Source organism: Pelophylax lessonae (genome assembly GCF_965119305.1).
Source record: "Pelophylax lessonae genome assembly, chromosome: 3".
NCBI classification, from domain to species: Eukaryota; Metazoa; Chordata; class Amphibia; order Anura; family Ranidae; genus Pelophylax; species Pelophylax lessonae.
In genome coordinates this window covers 94,927,512-94,953,049 of record NC_138770.1, presented here as the reverse complement: position 1 = coordinate 94,953,049, position 25,538 = coordinate 94,927,512, and the positions used below count along the sequence as shown (strand labels likewise).

Sequence of the window (25,538 nt, the reverse complement as noted above, 5' to 3'; positions counted from 1 at the left end):
CCTGTCATCTGCTCAATGCTATCAAATAGGGGCCTTGTTAGCTCCGATGTGATGGCAATAAAGTAAAAAAAAAAAAAAGCTAGGGCAGTTTAAAAAAAAAAAAAAAATTAACCACTTCCCGCCCGCCATATAGCAAAATGACAGCTGCAAAGTGGTTGCTCTATCCTGACTGGGTGTCCTATGATGTCCAGCGGGATAGGCCCTCTGTGCAGCCCCAGGGGGGGGCACGCAGAGTGGTGATCGGTGGTGCGGTGTGTCACTCTGACAAACCGCATCTCCGATCCCGGTAAAGAGCCCATGACATAGGCTCTTTACCATGTGACCAGCTGTGTCCAATCACAGCTGGTCACATAGTAAATAGGAAGTGCCATCGGCTTTCCTCAGTTCGCGCCTGACAGGCGCAAGTAGAGGAGACCCGATCGGCGGTTCTCCTGACAGGGGGGGTCTGTGTTGGTTATCAGAGCATTGATTACCAGTGCAGACCCTTGGATGCCACTATAACCACCAGGGATTTCCCACCCATGGCCACCAGGGATTGTCCACCTATGGCCACCAGGGATTGCCCACCCATGGCCACCAGGGATTGCCCACCCATGCCACCAGGGATGCCAGTCAGTGCTCAGGGAGTCTGTCAGTGCCCTCCTCCTCAGTGCTGCCCATCATTTCCATCTATCAGTGCAGCCCACCATTGCCCATCAATGCCGTCTATTAGTGCCCATCAGTGCCGTCTATTAGTGCCCATCAGTGCCGTCTACTTTGCGGTGATCAAATACCACCAAAAGAAAGCTCTATTTGTGGGGGGAAAAATGACATAAATTTGGTTTAGGTACAGTGCTGCATGACCGTGCAATTGTCATTCAAAAGGCAACAGCGCTAATAGCTGAAAATTGACCTGGACAGGTAGGGGGTGAACGTACCCTGTATTGAAGTGGTTAAAAGAGAAGTTCGGGATTTAAAAAAACAAAAGAAACAATATTCACCTGGGAGGATGTAGTATCACCCGCCGCCTCTACACTGAGAACTGATGATCAAAGACCACTTATCACTCAGTTCTTAGCGAACAGGGAGCCGGTGGCTTAGTTACTGGCTCTCTGCTGCGCCCCATCAGCGCTCACTGGAGTGCTGGGCTGTGGAGGGGGCGGAGGTGCTAACTCAGGATGTGAAGACCTCACCGTCTGGGAAATGCCCTCTTAAAAGTGATCCAAATGTGCCATGCTCTTCAGAGGAAACCAAACTCATAAGCAGCCTGACTCCAACCTCTAATCTAATGCATGGGCAAGGATGAGACCTGTTAGGTTCTATGATAAGTAAGGATGCGTGATTGCTGTTTTGTGCAGCAGTACTGTGAGCCTGGCTGGTGTAATGATGCTCCCCAAAAGGCTGTGTCTATGACAGCCTGTGCTGAATGATTCTGGGCATCGTCCAACCCAGAAGAGGAGTTGACATTCTGCGGGGGACAGCACCAGATTAAAGGTAAGTACTGCAGCAAAAGCTGCCTTTTTTATTTTAACAAAGTCTGGGCAGTGTATTTTTACTACGCGGAGCTGGGCTCTAAGCTCTTGACAATAGGCATACATTCCTAAATCCAGATACTTGGTTGCAAGACTCAAGTTTTTGGGGTTTCTTCTTGAATCTTCTGGCAGCATTTCAGTAGAGAAGAGGCTCTGGTCAGAGCGGATCACGGTCCTGAAAAGTTCAGGTATAACCCTAAACTGAGGGAAGTAAAATGAGGATAAACTGAACTGATGTGTCCCTGCCCGGAAGGCAGCAGAGCCTGGACTATAGATGATTACATTGACTTATTGTGCTATCCTTGTGTAAACTCTAACCTATCTATCTTCTTGTTTCTGCAGTTTGACCCGCTTGGGGGTGATATTACTGCTATTGCAGTCCGTATCAGAATTTCTCTTCCATACTGCAAGACTCTTTTACTTCACCGATGAAAATAATCAGAAGCTGTAAGTAATGGGAGGGAAATCTCCTTTGCATGGACATAGAACGCAGTAAAAACTGACATTGACCCTTACCTACTCCAGACAAAGTTTTAAGAAGAAAAAAAGACAAAGGACCGGTTAAAAAAACATTTTTGCTTCTTAAAGAATTATTCAGACCAAAGCATCAAATCAATTAAACTCCTGGGATATTGATATGGTCAGTTAAGTAGCAGAGGGAGTTGTTAGTTTTAGCTGCTTTGGTGTTAATTAAATTAACAGGTGCACTAGATGGGCAGCAATTGAACAACCCCCAAAACAGGAATGGTTTTACAGGTGGAGGCCAATAAAATTTTTTTCCTTACTCCTCTTTTATGACTGTTTTTACTAGATTTGGCTAGGGTCAGTGTCATTACTGGTAGCATGAGGCGATACCTGGACCCTATAGAGGTTGCACAGGCAGTCCAACTCCTCCAGGATGGCACATCAATACGTGCCATTGCCAGAAGGTTTGCTGTGTCTCCCAGCACATGGAGGAGATTCCAGGAGACAGGCAGTTACTCTAGGAGAGCTGGACAGGGCTGTAGAAGGTCCTTAACTCATCAGCAGGACCGGTATCTGCTTCTTTGTGCGAAGAACAACAGGATGAGCACTGCCAGAGCCCTACAAAATAACCTCCAGTAGGCCATTGGTGTGAATGTCTCTGACCAAACAATCAAAAACAGACTTCAGGAGGGTGGCTTGAGGGCCCAACGTCCTCTAGTGGGCCCTGTGCTCACTGCCCGGCACTGTGGAGCTTGATTGGCATTTGCCATTGAACACCAGAATTGTCAGGTCTTCCACTGGCGCCCTGTGCTTTTCACAGATGAGAGCAGGTTCACCCTGAGCACATGTGACAGGAGTGAAAGGGTCTGGAGAAGCCATGGAGAACATTATGCTGCCTGTAACATCGTTCAGCATGACCTGTTTGGTGTTGGGTCAGTGATGGTCTGGGGAGTCATATCCATGAAGGGATGCACACACCTCAACAGGCTAGCCAATGCCACTGTCATTAGTTTTCATGATAAAATCTTTGGACCCATTGTCAGACCCTACACTGGTGCAGTGGGTCCTGGATTCCTCCTGGTGCACGACAATGCCCGGCCTCATGTGGTGAGAGTATACAGCCAGTTCCTTGAGGATGAAAGAATTGATACCATTGAATGGCCCCCATGCTCACCTGACCTAAATCCAATAAAGCACCTCTGAGATATTATGTTTCAGTCCATCCGACGCCGCCAGGTCGCACTTCCAGTCTGTTCAGTAGCTGAGTGATGCCCTGGTCCAGATCTGGGAGGAAATACCCCAGGACATTATCTGTCGTCTCATTAGGAGCATGCCCCAACGTTGTCAGGCATGCATACAAGCACGTGGAGGCCATACAAACTACTGAGTACCATATTGAGTTGCTGCAATAATATTTCAACAAAATGGACTAGCCTGCTGCATCATTTTTTTCACTTTGATTTTCGGGGGGATCTTTGAATTCAGCCCTCTGTAGGTTGATATTTTCATTTCCATTAAACGATGTGGCATCCTTTCCTTCCGAACACATTACCCAGTCCATATCAGTATAGATATCCAGCATTCTATTCTTCCCCATTGAGATCTAAAGTGTTTTCAAAGTGTTTGTTTCATTTTTTAGAGCAGTGTATAAACCCAACATTTCATATTTGGGATATGTGCCTGCAGTACCATGTAGTTATTTGAAAAAAGCATCCTGTTTTTTGTATTGCTTCCTCTGTGTGAAATCCCTGGTGTTCCTGCCAGTCTCTCTGCTTTTCTGTCCAAAACGAACCACACTAGGCATAAGAGCACAAAGTTGTCCGTTTTCTAGCTTTGCTGGGAACTTAACCTGCTCTCCTCTAATGATCTGACTTGTGCTTACAGCCCCCCCCCCACACACACACAGCCATTCAATAGGAAGATCCGTGTCCGGCGGTTTCTCTTCCCCCAGCTCTCTGAGCTCCTTATGCAGCTGAGAACAGAGGGTATGTGATCACTTTTAAAGAAGGAAAAATAATTTGTAATATATTTTTGTTTGTAATTTCTATACACAAATGTTTTGCCTTTTGATTTCTATTTGAAACTAGTTTTTTTTTTTTTATAAAGTGAGGGTTCACATATACAAGCAAAAACAAGGAAGAAAGCCGCTCAGGTACAAGTTCAGCACTCGGTGCAGGTCAGATCCGCCATCCAAGCATGTAGACATCCAAAAAGAGAAAGACCGCACTCAGAGATGTTAAATGAAAATCCATAAGACTCCTTTATTCTCCATAAATACAGCAGACAGACAGTGCAATACACGAACAGACAATATTTCACATATACAACCCCTGGCAAAAAGCATGGAATCACCACTCTTTGAATGTTCAATCAATTGTTTAATTGTGTAGGAAAAAAAAGCTAATCACAGATATGCCTCGAAAACATTTTCATTTACTATTCCAACCTTCTGGCTTTAGGAAACACTTAACCACTTAAGCCCCGGAGGATTTGGCTGCTAAACGACCAGGGGGTATTTTGCGATTCGGCACTGCGTGACTTTAACGGACAATTGCGCGGTCGTGCGACGCTGTACCTAAACGAACTTGGCGTCCTTTTTTTCCCACAAACAGAGCTTTCTTTTGGTGGTATTTGATCACCTGTGCGATTTTTTTTTTTTTGATCACGCGCTATAAACAAAAAAAGAGTGTAAATTTTGCAAAAATAGCAATATTTTTCCCTTTTTTTTTTTTATATGAAATTCCCCCCAAAAAAATGTAAAAATCAAAATTTTTAACATTTTCGGCCAATTTGTTTTATGCTACCTATGTTTGGTAAAAAAAATCGCAAAAAGCGTATTTTGATTGGTTTGCGCAAAAGTTATTGCGTTTACTAACTAAGGGAAAGATTTTTGTCATTTTTGTTGGTTTTTTTTTTAACGCGTAATGGCGGCGATCTGCGATTTTTTTTTTTTTTGCGGTACTGTGACATTGCGGCGGACAGATCGGACCCTTGACTGACATTTTTGACACTTTTGGGGTTACCAGTGACATTTCTACAGTAATCAGTGCTATATATATGCACTGTTACTGTAAAAATACACTGGTAGTGAAGGGGTTAACTTTATTTGAGAGGGAGGGGCTGTGTGTGTCCCTAGGGGCGTGATTCTTACTGTGATTGGCTGTGGCTACAGCTGTATGCAGAGTGATCAACGGATCTACATAGTAGATCCGTATGATCATCTCTCATACAGAGGGGAGAATGACAGGCAGCTTGTTTACACAAGCTGCCTGACTTTCTCCCTCTCCCCCGCCAAACGCAGAGTGGCCGGCGGACATCGGGTCCGCCGGTCACACGCGCGGGGGGGTCCGTGACCACGCGGGAGCGGGAGCGCGCCTCCGGCGGCACGCGCTCGCTCCCTAGACCCTCACAAGCTAGTGACGTAGCCCTACGTCACTTTGCCTGTGAGGGGCTGACCGCCGCCGTAGATAGTCGTGCGGCGGTCGGCAAGTGGTTAAAAAAATAAAATGGTAGTAAATTGCAACTGTTTTTGCAGATCAAGCAGAGGAAAAAAATATCACTCAATTCTGAGGAAAATATTATGGAATCACCATGTATTTTGCAGTTCTAAAACAAACATCTGCATCAGATTACATCTGCTCATTAGTATGCAGTTAAAAAAGGGTGCTTGCACACCTTGGTGAGCTGTTGCAGCAACCTGATTGGCATGAATCATGGCGCCAACACAAGAGATGTCAGCTGAAACAAAGGAGAGGATTATAAAACTTCTTTAAGAAGGTAAATCATCACAGAATGTTGCAGATGTTGGTTGTTCCCAGTCAGCTGTGTCTAAAATCTGGACAAGTACAAATCAAATGGGAAGATTGTTAAGGGAAGAGCACTGGTAGACCAGGGAAGACATCAAAGCTTCAAGATAGAAAAATATGCCTTGAAAACAGAAAATGCACAACAAAACAAATGGTCAGAAACTGGAGTCCATGTCTGTGACTGAACTGTAAGACATCGCCTAAAGGAAATGGGATTTACATACAGAAAAGCCAAACGAAAACCAAAAAAAGCCAAAACAAGATTACAATGGGCTAAAGAAAAGCAATCATGGGCTGTGGATGACTGGATGGAAGTGATATTCAGTGATGAATCCCGAATCTGCATTGGGCAGGGTGATGATGCTGGAACTTTGTTTGGTCCCGTTCCAATGAAATAAATGAAGACGACTGCCTGAAGAAAACATGCAAGTTTCCTCAATCATTGATGATATGGGGTTGTATGTCAGGTAAAGGTACGGGGGAGATGAAAGTTTCCTCAATCATTGATGATATGGGGTTGTATGTCAGGTAAAGATACGGGGGAGATGACCGTCATTCATTCTTCAATAAATGCACAAGGTTTTGGACACTTTTCTTATTCCATCAAATAAAAGTTGAAAAAAGTGGCCTGGTCATTGAGCAACAAAATCTTCTGGGCTTAAAGTGGTTGTAAACCTCAAGTGTGTACCGTACTTGCCTTAATCCAAAACACCCAGTGTGATTTCTATCTGCTGTCTCCTTCCTCTGCTATCTACATGAGTCACTCCTGACCGGTAATGGGGAATCCAGGGGATGAGGGAGAGGCGCTCCAGCACACAGCAGGTGATGTTTCCATATGAGACTGTATAGGAGGAGGCGTGTCCATTCTCTATCTACACTTAGGTCTCAGATTACACTTGGCTTCCTGCTCTATGCTGTGCAGTGTGTAACATCAGATCCTGCCCACCCCCGCCTTCTGACAATCCAGAATGCTGTGTAAACTATATACTTTAAACTAGGGATAGACAGATTATCGACAAGGCCGATATATCGGTGGCCGATGTGCACTTTCCCTGATATATCGGTATCGGCCCTGGAACTGGCCGATATTGCCGATATTTTTGTGACGTCATTCTGCCTTCTTAGGCCGCCTCCCCCGCCTTGGACAGCCTTATCTTGAGTCGGGACTAGTCTCGCAGGAGTGTATCACAGCCATACACCCAGCCACAGCAGCCCGGTGCCAGCCAGCCACCCACATCCACAGGCACTGTACCAGTGAGCCAGCCACCCACATCCACAAGCACAGTACCAGTGAGCCAGCCACCCACAGGCCCTGTACCAGCCAGCCACCCACAGGCCCTGTACCAGCCAGCCACCCACATCCACAGGCACTGTACCAGTGAGCCAGCCAGCCACCCACAGGCCCTGTACCAGCCAGCCACCCACAGACCCTGTACCAGCCAGCCACCCACAGACCCTGTACCAGCCAGCCACCCACAGGCCCTGTACCAGCCAGCCACCCACAGCCCCTGTGCCAGCCAGCCACCCTCCACAGGGTACCAGCCACCCACCCACCCAAAGACAGGGTGCCAGCCAGCTAGCCAGTCGCCCACAGGCCCTGTGCCAGCCAGTCGCCCACAGGCCCTGTGCCAGCCAGTCGCCCACAGGCCCTGTGCCAGCCAGTCGCCCACTATAGGTTGCCAGCCACCCACCACAGGGTGCCAGCAAGCCAGCCATTAAGCATTAAACCAAAATTAACATGCTCTGTACCAGATCTGTGTCCAAAATTTTCTTTATTTTTCAATACTTTAAATGTACAAAATATCGGCCCATATTGGCCGATACCGATACGTTGTGACCAAAATATCGGTATCGCCCCTGAAAAAACCAGATCGGTCTTTCCCTACTTTAAACAGCTGTAGAGAAGAGGGGGGCTGCAGATAGTCAGGGGCAACTTATGTAGGAGGATTTGTTTCATCTCTGTATATCACCTGAGGCCAGTCACTTAATTGGGTGTATGCAAGGGTTTACAACTACTTCAGTAAATTCAGTAATACTGTATTGTTATACAATCTTGAAATAGAAATGAAAAAAATTTTGTTTTTATTTATTAAAAATTATATTATATGGCCAGTGTGATAAATCCTCTTGGCGTTTTTATGCTTCAGATTTAATGCCTGGGCGGTGGTATTTGTGGTCTCAAGGCTGTTTACACTCACCCTTTCCGTTCTGACCATTGGATTTGGCCTCGCCAGGGCGGAGATCCACACCTTCAACCCAGACAAGGGAAATTTTAACACATTACTTTTTAGGTAAGCTGGTTCTTTTTGTTCCTTTTTTAAACCTGTACAGACCTTACACCTTGTCTGTATGGTAGGGTAAGACTGCTGCCTGTAATGTCTCCTTTTCTCCCCAGGATGATTGTACTTCTCATGATGTGCATTTCACAGACGTGGATGATGTGGCGGTTCATTCATTTCCAGCTGCGCCGTTGGCGGGAGTCTTGTAAGGAGCAGGCTGCCAAGAAGAAGACCGCCATCGCTCCTGTCATACCCAAACAACAGCTGAAGGTGCTCAAAAGGGAGTCGGGTAAGAGAAATATTAAGCCAAGATTGCTGAAGCGATCTGGCAGGAAGTGGGGGAACTTGTCAAAAGCTGTTACCAAAAAAAAAAAATGTCTCAAATGTTAAAGTGGAGGGAAGAACGAAACGTTCCCTTTTGGGTGAAATTCCACTTGAAAGAATATGTAAACCCAGTATTTCATAGTGTACCATGTACTTATGTGATAAATTATCCCGTTCTCTTTGCATTGCTTCCTTTGTGTGAAATCCCTGCCAGTCCCTCTGCCTTCCCGTTTAAATACTGACCCTGCTAAGCAGGAGAGCACAGCGTGTTCAGTTCTCTAGCTGTGCTGGGAATTCAGCCTGTTCTTCTCCAATGATTAGGCTTGTCCTTACGTCCCCCCCCCCCCCTTTTTTATCCCTCACAAAGCCTTTCAATGGGAAGACCAGAGTGCTGCTATTTCTCCCTCCTCAGCTCCTATGTATCTGAGAGCAGAGGGAATGTGATCACCTATAAAAAACACACACTTTTTATATATATATATATATATATATATATATATATATACACACACACACACACACACACACACACACACACACACACACACACACACACACACACGTTTTGCCTTTCCTTTCTGTTTTAAACTGAATTGGTTGTTTTACAAGGTGATCATTTACAATCCCTTTGATTCTCTGGTAGCCAGTAACATGGTGTTCTGGGCTCACCTAATCCTGGCCTTGCAACCACAGGCCAGGGATTCCCATCTCAGCTATTAAGACGCTTTCCAGTCTTGTTTATTATCCATGCAGAGCAAAACAATTGTTTGCTTTTTATGCTCCCCGCCAGCTCCTTTTCTAGTAGAAGCCTAGGGCTAAGAAGCACTTGCCTACCGGGCACTTTCACTCCCTTCCTGCTCAGGCCAGTTTTCAGCTTTCAGCACTGTCACACTTTGAATGACAATTGCGTGGTCATGCAACGCTGTACCCAAACAAAATGTTTATCATTTATTTCACACAAACAGAGCTTTCTTTTGGTGGTATTTATTCACCACTGTTTTTTTTTTTTTTTTGCTAAACAATCTAAAAAAGACCGAAAAATTTGAAAAAAGTTTTCTTTGTTTCTGTTATAAAATTCTGCAAATAAGTAATTTCTCTTTTGTTCATTGATGGACACAGCTCCTGATATTCATCACCATTGGGTTATACTGCCCCCTACAGGAGTAGGACACTAGTCAGAAAATAATTCTGGCTACACCCATGGGCAGTCCCAGGGGGTATGCTCCCTCTCTCTCCTATAGCCACTCAGTTTTTTCTGCCTAGTCAGGAGTAAGGACCTATTTCTTTGCTGGGATCTTTGGTCCTGGCAAAATTTTTTAGATGGAACATTTTTTTTCTCCTGGATTTTTTCCCGTGAGATCTACAATCAACTGACAGGCTGGATAATCCTAGATCCAGTGGTCACCCCAGTCTGGCCAGCAAGCTTGCACAGACCTCAGCTCTGCGCTAGGTCGGCCTCGAATGGACAGGGGCTGGCCTGCGAGTTAAATGCCTCGCGAGGTCGCATACAACCAGGTACATACGACCAGGTCTCGGCCCAAGTTGCAGTGTTCCTCATGGCTGACAGCCCCCTCTTTTGCAATGGAGAGGGGTTCTGTCTGAAATGGTGCCCACCTGGTTCCTGGTATAGTGAGTAGCTGGGCCTGATGGTGTCTACCTTCGGGGTGGTTCCATTTGCACTGTTCCATACGAGGTCCCTGCAAAGGGAATTTCTGACCAAATGGGACAAGGCTCTGCAGTCTCTGGACAATCCGATCCTGCTGAGACGGGGCACGAAGGGAATCCCTGATATGGTGGCTTCGTTCTCTGGTGCTTCCACTAGGAAAATCCTTCCTCCCCTTGTATTGGACAGTAGTCACCACGAATGCCAGCCTGTCTGGCTGGGAAGGCATCCTCGGTAAGCATTCTGCATATGGGATCTGGACGCTGGAAAAGTCCAGACTCCTGATCAATTTCTTGGAACTCCGAGCGATTAGTCAGTGTCTGGATCATTGGACAGATCGTCTTCAGAGTTGTCCAGTGCGCATTTAATCGGACAGTGCCACGGCCGTGGCTTATGTCAATCACCAAGGGGGCACAAGAAGTGTCCTAGTGGCTCTGGAGGTAGCCGGCATTGTAAGGTGGGCAGAACAGTTTGTTACAGCCCTCTCCGCCGTACACATTTCCGGGGTGAAAAGTTGGCAGACGGATTACCTCAGTCGGCAGGCGTTGGACCACAGGGAGTGGTCCCTTCATCCAGAGGTGTTTTCATCAGCTGTGTCTCAGGTGGGGCACCCCCAAGGTGGATCTGTTGGCATCTTGGCTCAGCAGAAAGGTGCAGAGGTTTGTGGCTTTGACAAGGGATTCTCTGGCGGACGTCACAGATGCGCTATTGTTCCTGTGGGGTCAGTATTGTCTAATTTACGCCTTCCCTCCTCTCAGGCTTCTGCCAAGACTTCTATGCAGGATCGAGGCAGAAGGGATTCTGGTCATCTTAGTGGCTCCGGACTGGCCTCGCCGGGCTTGGTATGCCGATCTAGTGTGGCTTGTCCCTGACGTTCCTTGGCAGCTTCCTCTCAGGGAGGATCTGCTGTCCCAAGGACCGATCTTCTATCCTGCTGTACAGTCGCTGGCTTTAAAGGCTTAGCTGTTGAACGCCAGGTGCTGAAGGATGGGGCTTTATCTGAGTCGATGATTCCTACACTGTTGAAAGCTAGGAAATCTACCGCTAGGAAGATCTACCATTGTACGTGAAGGACGTACATTGTGTGGTGTTAATTTCTTGGGGGTTCTTCCTCGCTCCTTCTCAGTGGCTCGGATCTTGATCTTCCTTCAACAGGGGGGTTGAACAGAAATTTGCCTTGAGTACCATCAAGGGCCGAGTGTTGGCTTTGGCGGTCTTCTTCCAACAACCTTTGGCCACACACTCCCTGGTGCTTACCTTTCTTCAGGGTGTTCGACATTTGGTTCCTCCAGTGTGGGTTCAGTTGCCACCTGGGGTTCTTGATTTGGCACTTTCGGCTCTACAGAAGCCTCCCTTTGAAAATATTCAGGGGATTCCCCTGCTTGCGTTGTCCCAGAAGGAGGCCTTTTTAGTGACTATCACCTCTGCCCGCGGGGTGTCGGAACTGGCGGCGTTATCCTGTCGTTCACCTTACCTGGTGACTCTCAGGGATACGGTGGTTCTTCAGCTTTGCCCTTCCAGAGGTTGTCTCTAATTTTTATTTGAATGAAGACATTGTGTTGCCTTCCCTGTGTCCCAAGCCTAAACATCGGAAGGAAATTGATTTGTATGCCTTGGATGTGGTCCAGGCAATTAGGGTATACCTGACAGCAACGGAGTCTTTCAGGAAGCCAGACTCTCTACTTGTGCTCACGGATGGACCTCAAAGGGTTGTCCGCTTCCTCTGTGACCATCAAGATGGATCAGACAGACGGTGGTTCAGGCCTATTCCATCAGGGGTCATGTTCCTCCTTTCCCTGTCCAGGTGCACTCCACTAGGGCGCTTAGTGCCTCCTGGGCTTTTTGTCATCCGGCGTCAGTGACGCAGGTTTCCAAGGCGGCCACCTGGTCGTCGGTGCACAAAGTTTTATAAAGTGGATGTATTGGCATCTGCGGATGCTTCTTTTGGCCGCAAGGTTTTTCAGGCTGCTGTTTAAGAGGGCCTGATCCCCTTTTGAGGGTATGCTTTTTTCAGGTGGGCTCCAGTTGTTTGGTTGGCTAATGTTTAGCGTTGGGAAATTTTTTGTTCCCACTCCTCATGTTTAACACTGCTTTGGGACATCCCAATGGTTATGAATATCAGGAGCTGTGTCTGTCAATGAACGAAAGAGAAAATGGGATTTTTGACTTACCATAAAATCCATTTCTCTGATGTTCATTGATGGACACAGCACCCACCCCTCTGTGAAGTTATAATTCTCCTGACACTGCTTGTAACAAAACAGAGTGGCTCTAGCAGAGAGAGGGAGTATACCCCCTGGGACTGCCCATGGGTGTAGCCAGCATTCTTTTCTGCCTAGTGTCCTACTCCTGTTGGGGGCAGTATAACCCAATGGTTATGAATATCAGGAGCTGTCAGTCAATGAACATCAGAGAAATTAATTTTACGGTAGGTCAAAAATCCAATTTTTTTTTTTCTCCTTCACTGATGTGTGCTGATGAGGACACTGATAGATTGCACTGATGCCCGCTGATAGGCTGCACGCTGCACCACTGGTGGGCACTGTTGGGACTGCACTAATAATCACTACACTAATGATCAGTGCCCCTAATTGTCAGTGTAGATGTCCCTGCTGAGAAATGACACTTACCGGCTCTCCTCACGCTCTGTAAGCGAGAGTAGAGGAATGCCGATAGCCGAAATTTCCTGTTTACACTCTGATCAGCTGTGATGGGACACAGCTGATCACATTGGGATAAAAACCTACGTCCATAGGCTCTTTACCGCGATCGGTGATGCGCCATGTCCGAGGAACACAGCACACCGCCAATCATAACGCTGCGTGCCAATAATGGGAGGACATCAAAGGATGTTCTCCCAGAATGAGAGTGCTCCTGCCCATCTGTCATTTCACTATATGGCGGGCGGGAAGCAGTTAAACATCTTAGTTGAATATATATTTCTGTTGTTTTTTTTTTTCTTTATTTTCAACATATACTGTGTTCTTTTCAGGTTATCACGAAAATGGACTGCTCAAAGCAGAGAATGGTTCCACACCTCGACAGAAAAAAATCAAAGCTCCATAAACGCCAAACTCTACAGCAGAGCCTGGGAATACCCGGAAGACCACCAGGACTAAGCGTGTACTCCGGACTTCTGCCAATGCTACAGCCCTTTGTGGGCCAACAAAAAAAAGTGCCTTCAAGAATCCTCATTAGTTACTTTTTGTTACATATTTAAAATGAAACACAAAATTTTACAAAGTGCCGAACATAGCTTCTGCCAGAAGCTGGTATAGTCAAGCCTCGGATCGTGGACATTTTGATTACTTTCTTCAGTATTCCTGTTTTTTTTGTGGTTTAGTTTGTTACTCGGTGAAATGCTTCCAAATTTTGACTACACTGTTACCACGGAATGCCTTTGACTTGCCTGCTCAAAGCACTACCTCCTCCCTGGCTGTACAGCATGAGCTGGGCTACTGCCGCACCTCTGAATTACCTTTTTGGTTGGCCAAATGCAGCCCAGTTTTTCCTCCAATGTACTGAAGATTCGAACTTTGCTTCTTATATACTTGGAGTAATGGTTGATGGACAAAATGGAATGAAGAATTGAGTGCAGAAATGTCCTGGTCTATGGGGCGTTTTCTGACCTCCCAGCATAAAAGCTTTGTTCTTAGCAATTAGTATGCAGAGAAATGGAAAGAAACCTTTGTTTCACAGGCTTTCTAAAGATAATGGCTTTGATTACCCTCCTGTTTTATAAAGTTTTCCAGGATTATTCACCACCAAGATCCACTGCGCCAGGATTATCCAACCCGCCAATCTTGCCTTGTTTTGGACAGCTATGCCAAGATTCAAATAATTGCTGCACAGGGGGACCCAATCTACCTCCTTGCCATCAGTGGCCTCAGACCTTGCCTGACTAAATCACCTTTGTTCAGGAACCAGCAATCTTTGCATTCAAAATCTTACATATTTTGCTGGTAATTTTCTATTAATAACAAAATTCTTGCTGGTTCCTGGATACGGCCTTAATAGATTGAATGTGTAGCATTAGTTGGGAACATAAATAGGGTCCTGCAATCTTTTCTGTTCCCAAGATTGTTAAACCTCAGTCATCCACTAATGCTTCAGTTGGAAATACAGTTGTTTTTAAAGCCATGACAATAGAAAGGTAAAGCTGAACTCTTTATTGCATACTTACATTGGTTCAGTTTGGACCATTGTAGGTATGCATATCTCATACCACCTTGAGGAAGCTGACAATATAGTAGTTGCCACTACTACAATGATGGCTGCAATCTTCCCAGCTCTGCTAGAGTACTATGCAAGTGGTTTCCCCTCTTCACACTGACCACAAGCGATCTCTCGCTAGGCACTGCTGCCATTTACAAAACACCTTGTATTTTTAATTTTTTTTCCTAAATTAATATAAGATGCTCCCTATTAAACCAGGAAGGGTGGTGATGTTGCAATTGTGTCCACCCAGATAACGTCTTAAAAGCATCGAGCAAATTGCAGCAGTGCCGAGTGAGCAGCCCCTGTGGAGAAGCAGCCATTTGGCACAGGAACCCAGAAGATCACTGTAGTAGCGCCGACTACTACATTGTCAGCTTCCCCAGTGGCCCATCAGATGGCATGTGTTATACTGTATGTACTTACATTGGTCGAAACTGAAACCATGTAAGTATGCAATAAAGATCAATCCAGGAGCTCTGCCCTAACACTCTATTGTCATGAATTGTGGGCTTTCCCAGCAGGCTCTCAAATATTATATGCATGCTTACAGTTACAATCTGAACCAATGTAAATATGCACTAAAGATCATACCTGGAGTTGAGCTTTAAGGCCCCTTTTAGACAGAGCGGAATCCGTCAAGCGGATTCGCCTGGTCAGAAGGGGATCTCTCCGCTCATCCCTGCTGAGCAGGCAGATGGCAGGTCCCTGTCCGCTGCGCTATGCAGAGCAGACTTGGACACAGCCCGGTGTTCTTAAGGGTGCATTTGATTGAAAACAGATTGCTTACAGTCCAGCGGATCAAACGAGAGTCAGATGGAAATGGAAAGGCAGACTACAGTTATAGTAAAACCAAAAGTCAGACTATTATGTTCGCTGTGGCCAAAGGATTTGGCACATAGATGACCAAATTTTGCAGCACACTGCAACATAGTGTAAATTGGCCAGAACTTTTTAGGATGTGTTTTTAACCTTTAGCCACTCCAGGAAATGTTTATCTCTAGCCACAGCAAGGGTTGGGTAGATTTTTGTTTTTTCACCTGGTTTTTATTTTAATATTTTTCTCTACTTGAAAGTGAGGAAGATTTAAAATGGTTGTAAAGGCTCAATATTTTTTTACCTTCATGCATTCATCGCATACTAGCACATTATGTGACACTAACCTGCAAACGAAGCCCAAGTCGTCCCCGCTGGGGCCGCATCCATCTTCGACAGTCTTCCTTCCGGGTCCACAGACTTCGGCTGTACTACTGGCCGGAGCTGCGTGACGTCACTCTACACAGGGCTCTGAAGAAACGGCACAGGCGGCCGTTCCTTCAGAGTGCATGCGCCGATGACGTCACTGGCTGCATGTAAGGTAAATATCTCCTAAACGGTACATGTTTAGGAGATCTTTACAGTACCTATAGGTAAGCCTTATTATAGGCTTACCTATAGGTACAAATTATCAGAGTAAGTTTACAACCACTTTAATATCACCTTAAAGAAGAATTCCAGGTAAATAGATATATTTTCCCCAGCAGTGGAGCTGTGCCCACACTGCATGGGTTTACTGCTCATTCTTTTGGCTAGAGGTGAGGGGAGCAGAGATATACGTACCTAATCCACCAAGCAAAGACTAGTCCCTGCTTCTCCTGACCCCCCCCCCCGAATGCACGCCAGTGGTCTTGTGCAGTGGACTGTATCTGGCCATGAGGACGGCAGGAACAGCCCATGACTGGATGTGGGGAAGCACTGTTTTCTGTTGAATACAGGGATCAGGTATAGCCTTTCAGTGCACCCCTGGACAAAAAATGAGCAGTTAACCCATGCAGTGCAGGCCAAGCTCCTGCACTGCATGGGGAAAAAAAAAGCTCTGCTTTAAAAAAAACAAATTATAGTGACAGGACCCCCTCTGCTTTATACTAAGCAGATTTTCGTGCCTGCAAATTCCATAGGAATGCACAGGGTTATGCAAAGTGTACACTCTAAACGAAAGCATGTTGAAGCCAAATGAGGTCAGTTGCGGCTGGGAAAACAGGAACAGAACTTTGACCAGTACTTTGTTCTGGAGACCTTCAACAAACCCAACCAAAACTAAATAATCATTTTGGAGAGGCTTATCCTTAAACCGCCTGTGACCAAAAAGTCATTGGAAGTCCAGATGATGGCTACCACAGGGATGGAGAACGGGCAATTACTGTGCCTTTTTGTCCTGTCAAGGAAATATGTGTTTGTGTGTATGTGGCTGGCTTTGCTTTGGCTGTCTCCAGATAGATTTGTGCTTCCTACATCTCTGCTTTTTGACAGAGGCTCCTAACAGAAGGATGGCTTGGGACCTGGAAATCCATCTGCCTTGGCTTCTTGACCTAGTATTCTGGATGCTGGCAAAATAGGTCTACTTAACTTTTCTGCTTTTCGGGATTCATGTCCTCTGTGTAAAGACTTCCCTGGATCTATCCACATCAGCACCATTCTGTCTACAATGAAAACAGAACATAAGCCTGTATTCTATTTTTCGAAAACCTACACCTCTTTCCGTTCAGAAATCTTTTATGGTGCCTTCAGGTCTCTTCAGGTACATGTGTGCAAAATGAAACGGTTTCTCCGTGTGGTGCCTCGTCCTCCTTTGGATGCCAGCAAGCTCAGAACCATTTTAATCAAAGGAAACTTGCTTCCTGCAAAGGACGTTCTAGACCTCAGGAAGCTGCATGGGGAAAATGTTTTTCGAGTCATGCAGTTTTGTTATTAATATGTTATGGTTAATTGCACAAGATGGATCACTATTATGCGCAAAGTGTCTCATGACAAATTAATCTTGCAGTACGTTAAATCATTGCCACAAACCTGGCCACATAACAAAGTTATGCAAAACTTAAATAAAGTAGGCTTGGTTCATTCAGTTTAGGTTCTCTTCTAAGAAGTTGCTAGAGATGGTGTGGGTGGTGAGGCCATATATCAGACAGGCTGCATGTAGTTTGACTCCACAAAATAACATACCCACATTACAGAAGGCACCAGGAGTTTCCCTCTCCTAACTTCCCAGCGCTGCCCATCTTCCCATTGTGCCTTAAAAACCTACAGAAATAATGGCTTTCTTAAACTTGAACTCTAAAAATGATCTTCATTGCATACTTATATGTAAAGCAGCTCATAGATTATACAATTTTCTGGTGGAAGGAAAGAAAATTGCTTGATTTCCCCTTCAGCACAGTCAGTGTCGATGGAGGAATCACTCCCGCAGCGCTATTGTGTTCTTCCGGGGTTGAGCCTTCCCTGCTGGTGGCAGTAATCGCATGTAAAAAAATTTGAACAGGTTGGTTGTACCCAAGTCGATTGATGGATCCACTTGGGTACAACCAGCTTGCCCATAAATGAATCAAATCTCTTCCTGTCCCTGCTGAACCAGCCGATATTCGATTCAGCTATGGCAGGCTTAGAGAGGAGCTCCAGGCTCTTTCAGAAAAAATTAAAAGTGAGCAGCTACAAATACGGTAGCTGCTAACCTTTGATATAAGGACACTTACCTGTCCAGGGATCCCACAATGTCCTCACCCAAGCTGATTCTTCAACTGGCTATGGGTGCAAGCGCCGGCATCTCTAGTAAGGGAAACCTTGCAGCTTCAAAGCCTGTTTCCTTCTGCGCATGCGTGAGTCATGTTGATCCTTGTGAACAGTCCCGTAGTCTTCGGGGACCTATGATGTGTCCCAGAAGACTGCTGGGGAGGGGGGGCAAACTTCTGGTTCAGTTTGCTGTGGCGATCTGAGCCAAAAGTGGGAGCGGGTACCTGTCAAAACCAGGTCTGCATCTCATATGTGATGGGCTGCTGGAAAAGCTGACAATCACTGCAGTAGTCAATGCTTCTACAGTGATAGCCCCTATCTTCAGGGTCCTGTTCTGAGTGGTTTCTCCTCTGCCCATTGACCATAGGGAGTCAGCCACTTGTCACTGCTGCCTATCACAGAACATCTTGTATTTTTTTTTTTCAATGAATACCAGGTGTCCTCTGATTGGAATAGGTGGACATTCAATTAAAGAACATTTTGGTATATATTTTAAAAAAAATTCAAGGCATTTTATTAATGCGCTAGTGCCGAAGGAGCGACCCCGGTGGTCTGTGTGCAGAGCTCGGCACAGGACTGGAGACAGCAGCTATCACTGTATTAGCCCTGACTACTACATAGATTTTCAGCTACCCCAGTGGATCCTCAAGTATGAATTATATGTATACTTACATTACTGCAAGCTGGATCAATGTAGGAATGCAAAAAAGATCATACCTGGAGTGCAACCCCTCCACCCTATTCACCTACAGAACAATGCTTGTGGATTGGCATTGTAAGGCTGGTGGAGGTACATGTTTGCTGCATATCTTGAATTTAGTTTTCATCTTCAGGAAGCACTACCAGCCAGTTTTGGGAAGGACAGAACAGGTCCTTATGGTGCCCAATGGACTGTGTTTTTGTTGGTACTTTGCTGGCTTTGTTTAAACCTTGACAAGGATGGACCCCTTCTACTTACAGCTTCACCTCTGTTGCTAAGTTGCTAGGAAAATAGTTTTTTTTTTTTTCTAATTCTTTATTTATGCAAATAAAGTAGTGCCTGATATAACAGCAGCAATGTCTCATAACCGGTTAAGTGTTGTAGAAAAGGGGGACATACAAAAAATGTACATAAATTAGAGCGTGCAAAAGTACCGAATGAGAGTCATATACTGAATGTCAGTAAAGAAGGTGTTCTCGAATATTGGGGGAGGGGGGCTGAAGGTAATGGAAATGGCATACCCAACGGTGGGAAAACAACCCAAGGATCGGCTATAGGCCACGTTGATCAGAGAACTCCTCTAGATGCTAGGGTAGTGAGCAGAGAAGTCTCCCGGTTCCACTGCTGTTGGTAAGGTAATGGAAATAGCATACCCAACAGTGGGAAAACAACCCGAAGATCGGCTATAGGCCACATTGATCAGAGAACACTTCTAGATGCTAGGGTAGTGAGCAGAGATGTCTCCCGATTCCACTGCTGTTGGTAAGCGGTCATATAGCATGCTCAATCGGACAGCCAATTTTTGAAAAAAAAGGAGAGCGGGTCAAAAGAGCAAAGAAATTAGAAAATACAGAATTAGACAGAGAAAGAAAAAAATGGGAGGGAGGGGAAAGAGGGTCTTGCTGGAGAACACACAGAAAAGGTGGAGGTCGAGAAATTCAGTCCCCTAAATAGTTTCTTATTTTGCCCTAACAGCCTCCCCAGGCTTGGTCCACCTTCTGATCTCATTGCAACAAGGCTGAAAAGGCTGGCCATGTGAGTGAGCGCACACATGATCCACAATGCATTTCTTTGCTTTGTGCTTGTTTTTTGATCCTGCCAGCAATGTTTGGCAGAGTTTGCCAAGTGCCTCAAGTGAAGTCATGCCACAAGGTGCCCTAAAAGGTCTATAAGACCTATAGGAAGCTCTTGCTTGTATGCTTAGTTCACACTTGTTGTGGTTGTGGGGGTAAAAATTTAGTGGTAAAGGATAACTCCACTTTCATAGGGAAAAATAAATAGCAAAAAAAGAGAAAAAACAATATAGTGTATACAATTGCGACACAAATCATATTGTAATTGAATGTTATTAAAAATCACCTTTCCTTTTCAATCTGCAGCTGTTGTAATTTTCTGAAAATGCAATGCAATATGGCTACCTGGAGGTGTTCTGTACACAGAATGTATACTGACCACACCCCAGAAACATAATTCCCTGCTTGTGTGATTGGCTCACCAATTTTCCCAGAAGTCTGCCTAAGATACAAGTCAGATTTCTGGCATCCCCTGCAACAAAAAGGTCATTTTTGGTGTGATACTCCCAATAGGGACACGTCTAAAGGGATGCAGACCCAGCAGATTTCCTCATTAGAGCCCTGCAGCTGCCACAGCTGATTGATAATTATGAAACCACTCCCATTAGACCCACTCAGCACAGAGGAACAAACAATGATTTCCTCAGAATAACAAAAGGTAGGAATCTGCAACAAAATTTGTTAAAATCCTTTTAATGTACAGAGATCACCAAGAGGGGAATGTTTTTTTCTCAACAAAAGTGGAGTTACACTTTAAGCCATGTTTTTACTGCCCTCCCAGCCACCCATTTCTTAGGCCCATTTCAGAGGAAGTGAATCTGTTCGAGCAGATCCGCCTGCTCAGTGGGGGATCTGTCTGCTGATCCCTGCTGAGCGGGTGGATCACAGATCAGTGTCCACTCTGCAAAGCGGACACAGCCCTGGATGGATGGCGAACATATAGCCATCTGTCTGATTTTTAGCGGCCTGGTTCGGATCGGTGGGTGGTGGGTATCAGCGCACACAGCTGACATCTGCTGCCCTATAGAGATCAATGGGTAGTCTGATCAGGTCTGCCTGAAAAAAGACAGGTGGTCCCCACCTGTCTGCTGGTGTGAAAGGGGCCTAATACTTTAATGGGAAACAAACGGGGTGTACATATGTCGCACAACCTTGATGCTTTGCAGCGTGGCAGATCTTATCCCTCCTGTTGACTTCGGTGGGCAGTACCGCCACTAAACGTTACATATTCAAGTAAATGGGGCCACATCTGTGAGCCAAATGCTAAGCTTGCTGTTGCTGTGCGGTATTCCTATTCAAAAAGCCTTTTCGGCTGTCAAAAGAAAAACATGCACTCAGGAGGCAGTAGTATTGTCTCCTGAATGCCTGTTATCCATGCCTGTTCAGCTCTGAGCCACATTTTTAGTGCTCCCCCTTTGCAGGCATGGCAGGAATTATACCCCCCGTTGCTTTTGTCAGGCGTAGCATCCACCAAGAGCAACCCATTTAATTGAATGGGGCCTCTCTAAGTTGCAGGCATTTGAAGCGTGCTAGCGGGGGTTTCGAGAGGTAAAGCCGATCACTCTTCAGAGGCCAAAGCAAGTGTGAATGAGCCCTCAATGAATTTCCTATGGAAATGCAAAACCCACTCGAAGCAGGTCAGAAAGAGGTCAACCGCCAATACACCTGTCAATAACTTTCCGATTGATCGCAGAAGCATCTCAAACTGATGTTATTGACACAAGCCTGATGCTCATTCACACAGGCACTAATGGGGCATTCTGAAAGCTTCAGATAATGCTTTGAAATATCAACTTGTTGCAATCCCGGAAGTGTGCTTTAACACATTTACTGTTAGCGCCTGTGTAAACTGAACTTAAAGTATTCTGTTGAAGCATGCAGCACTTAGCACGGCGGGGAAGATGTAAACAAACCGGTGCTATGTTGGGCTTTGGATCTTGGAGGGAGGGAGGTCAGTATCCACGTGTAACCCGTGTTTCTTGTCCCTGCTTGGGTTTGGTTATCCAGTAAATACATGCAACATCTGTCAATATTATAGCTGCTATTTAAACTTTTTTTTTCTTTTAATTTAAATACATACAAATGGTAAACCTGAACTTTGGAGTCTCATTCACACTGTTGTACCGCCTTGGCCTGTGTGGCATTATAGCAGCCTATTCATCTCAATGGGCTGCCTAACGTACACAAAATGCATGCAGCATTTGTGACCCTACAACTCATGTTATGGTCAGTTAGAGAGTTATGGGATAACTTTGAGTCTAGTGTAAGTCTTAGAGGGGAGATGAAGTGTTTAGAAAGGGACTCTTTACTGTAGAGAGCTTGGGCACCTCCTGGGTTTCTCTGTAAGGCACCAAGGTTCCATGCTCATTGCCTCTGGGCTGGTCCCTAGCCACCTGTTCCACCTTGCTGTTGGCCCATGGCTGTGGTATGTAGCCTGGCCTGTCAGTAGTAAGGCGGAAATGGAAGGAGGTTGGCTAGATCCAGTGCCCACATAAGCTGGTTACAGTATAAAGTGATCTAGGTGTGTGTTGGGACCCTGGCAAAGGCAACATTTACACTTATTGGGCATCAGGTTTATGTTGACTTTCGGGTTGGGACGTGTGAATGGGGAGCTTTTATTAAAACATTTTTTTATTTAGGTGCCTAAAAATACCCTACCTGATTTTTGGTTTCCCTGCAGAAGTTCTAGTTGCTCTGATCCCGCTATAGACAAGAACACCTCTGCAGGTCTCCTATATACCATAATAACGTGGCATTTTTACTAAGATTTCTGGAGCGACTAATTTTCAATGTCAGAATGTGCCTTGTCCATCTATGCTTCCCTTCAGTCTGTGCATTGACTGTCTTTCTTCAATGGACCAAACAAGCTCAAGGGAATCTTGTATTTTCAGTGTTTGGCCTCCATCTTGTATTCTTAGATATTTTTGTAAGTGCCTTGATCTCTTCTATTATGTTACTATGCTGTTGTTGGGGATGGGGGGAGGGGGGGCATTTTATACAAATGATTGTTGAAATAAAATTGCAAATCTGTTTTGTAAACTGACAGATATTTTCCCAAAAAAAATAAAATAAAAAGATGTAGAAGCATCACGATGTGTCTGAAGTTGATTTTCTCTTAAGAGTAATATAAATGGTGGATGTAGCAGTTTGTCATTCCTGTTTGGTTCCAGTGGTGGCTAACTTGGAGGACCAACCTGGGTCTTCCTCTGCTGGTCACAAGACTTTTGGGATGTTCAAGGTCAGTTGAATATACAACCTCACTGGGTCTGGGTCTGCCTTGAGTTCTCTTCCCATTACTTAGAATGGGTGTCAAACTCCATTTCACTGCGGGCCACATCAGCAGTATGGTTGCCCTCAAAGGGCAATGGAGTGCGCTATGTACAGGGTGCAGGAGTATGTTACATACAGAGTGCAGGGTCCAGGGGTGCGCTGCGCACAGGGTGCAGGGTCCAGGGGTGCACTGCGCACAGGGTGCAGGGTCCAGGGGTGCGCTACGTACAGAGTGCAGAATAATTCAGGGGAGTGCTGTGTAAAGAGTGCAGGGTTTAGGGGTTCAATATACACAATGTGCAAACCACCCCCCCCCGCTCCCCATGTTGGCAGCCCTTCCTCCCCTTGCAGGGAGATCATTCGCTCTCTGATTCCGGAGATCTGTACCCGTCGTGCCCCGCTGTGAATGCATGCAGAGATCTATTCATTCCAGGAGCCACTGAGAACAAAGCTGTCCCTTGTAAACAGAGAAGGCTACTTCTGTGACATTATGGCAGTGGAGGGTGAGAGCTGGAGGTGGCAAAATGGAGTTCCGTCACATTCTGGCTAAACAATTAGGTGCCATGATCACATGACAAGGCCTGGAGAGCCGGATTTACCCTACAGGCCTTGTGTTTGACATATATGACCTTGAAAATCTACATCTGGTGTCTGCGTATAGGTGTAACTTGTATAAAAACCTTAAGGCTGGGTTCACACTGGTGCGATGTGGGAAACCCTGCGGTCCCTGTGCGGGTTTCCGCATGGCACCTGAATTGCAGGTGGTTCACACTGACATCTCATCTATGAACTGCTGCGTGTCAATGTAAAGTAAATGACACCCCTAAATCGCAGTGCGTACTGTGAAATGGTACAGGAATTGGTTTGCATGGGTGTTCACCCCGATTCCAGTGTGGACCAAAAAAACTGTCCTGTACCATTTTGGTCCGAATGCGATGCAAATTCAGCTGTACAGACTGTATCTCTGAATACGCATCGCACTGACATCTCATGTGATCTGCACAGCAATACGGTGTGCATCACATGCAATGTCTGTGTTTGCACCAGTGAACCCAACCCAAGTCTTTCTTTAAGCAGTGTTACATTGTGGTAGCTGAAAGTTGAAGTGAGGCATGCACAGGGCTGTGCTTACTGTGAAGGGGTGGTACGAAGTACTTGAAAGGGCAGGTGGCTTAGGTAGACCAAAAAAACTAGAAAGAGAAGAAATTGTGGCATAGGGTAGATCAAAGATCTAGCAATAGAAGCGCAGTGGTACGAGTAGATGAAAGAGCTGGCTCAGGTAGACCAAAGAACTAGCAGTAGGCAGGGCAGTGGCACAGGCTGATCTAATGCCTCGTTTCCACTGAGTGGTACTGTTTGGTTCGGTTCAGTACGGTACGGAACGGTACACATTGCGTTTCCACTGCCAATAGTACCCTTTCATGATAGGCGTGGTGTAGCAGGAAAGCTGTGATAGACGATTCTCTGTCAACCAATCAAAGTTCTGCAGAGTGTAGCTCCACCCTGTTGGTACGGTACTAATGTGCTTGGTACCCCAACGAAAGGGTACCAAAAAGTGGTACGGTTCGGAATTAGGGTACCATTCATAATGGAAACTGCATAAATAGCGTACCGTACCGAACCGAACTGTACCAGAAAGCTCAGTGGAAACGAGCCATAATAGAGCTGGAAGTGGGGTGGTGGTACCAGTAGATTGATGGTGAGCTAGCAGATGGTGGCTCAGTGGTGCAGGTGGACCAAAGAGCAGGCAGAAGGCAGGGCAATGCCGCAGATACTACAATTGTCTGGCCGCCATACTGCTTCTTATGCATAAAGCCTCTGGCCTGGAAAAAAACATGCAGATCAGAACGTTTTCTATATGTAACTCACTTTTCGAGTGAAAGGGTCATTATGACAGCCAGGCAACTATCTTTTTTCAGAACAAAAGCTCAGCACTGCTTCCATGTTTCAGTGAGTTCACTTCAAGCTATGGTCCTGAATGGAAGGATTGAGGTGAGTACAAAGGTATTTTGAATTACTCTTCAAATCTTTTGGAAGATTGAAAAAGATTTATATAGGGCTATTTAAAATAGGTGGTCCTGACCATCATGGTAAGTAATCAAAACTTTACAAATTTTCTAGCAGCTTCACAGTCCTATATGTGCCCCAGCTGGTATATTATTAAGAATACAAAGAGATTCAATCAACAAAATAAAGGTTTTTTTATTCTTTCAATAGAAGCATGAAATAAATATCAGCTGTGCCCCATTACTGAGGCTGGTGGGTGGTAGGAGGCTCTGAGGGTGATGAATAATAATCCATGGGGCCTTTATGCTTTGATATCACTGGTTGGCACCCTTGATGTCATCTCACTGGTGCTTGGTCAGTTGGGCGTCTCTTGGAGATCAGAAGTGCTATGAACAGACAGACCAGTGTTAGGATAACAGATGAGATGACCCTACACACCTTCCCATAACATTGGATCACCACTGTAAGAGGCTTTAAAACATTCTGCACAGTAGTCAGGGATGTGTTGCGGACCCAGGAGACCTTATGTCTTGGAATCTGACGGAAGAACTGGTCCCATTTTTTTGGAGCAGCCAATAAAGTTCTCCATCTCATTTTCCCATGCTACTCTAGGAGTATGAAAGGGAGACCCTTGTTCTTAACCTGCACCATGAACAGATCTTCTTCTGGACACTTTAATAAA

At 45.6% G+C, this 25,538-nt stretch overlaps 2 protein-coding genes across 2 annotated transcripts in view; one reads left to right on the top strand and one right to left on the bottom strand.

The window, feature by feature from the left end:
* Positions 1 to 13,552, top strand: part of TRAM2 (translocation associated membrane protein 2) — a 111,142-nt gene extending 97,590 nt beyond the window's left edge. The window contains exons 8-11 of the mRNA XM_082252217.1: positions 1,854 to 1,958; positions 7,930 to 8,073; positions 8,178 to 8,350; positions 13,041 to 13,552. Of these exons, the coding sequence (XP_082108343.1) occupies positions 1,854 to 1,958; positions 7,930 to 8,073; positions 8,178 to 8,350; positions 13,041 to 13,114 (496 nt within the window). The 3' untranslated portion in view covers positions 13,115 to 13,552. The remainder of the gene's footprint in view (positions 1 to 1,853; positions 1,959 to 7,929; positions 8,074 to 8,177; positions 8,351 to 13,040) is intronic.
* An 11,575-nt stretch (positions 13,553 to 25,127) lies between these two features.
* Positions 25,128 to 25,538, bottom strand: part of EFHC1 (EF-hand domain containing 1) — a 47,323-nt gene continuing 46,912 nt past the window's right edge. Inside the window, exon 10 of the mRNA XM_082252451.1 lies at positions 25,128 to 25,242. The gene's annotated coding sequence lies outside the window, so the exon portion shown is untranslated. The remainder of the gene's footprint in view (positions 25,243 to 25,538) is intronic.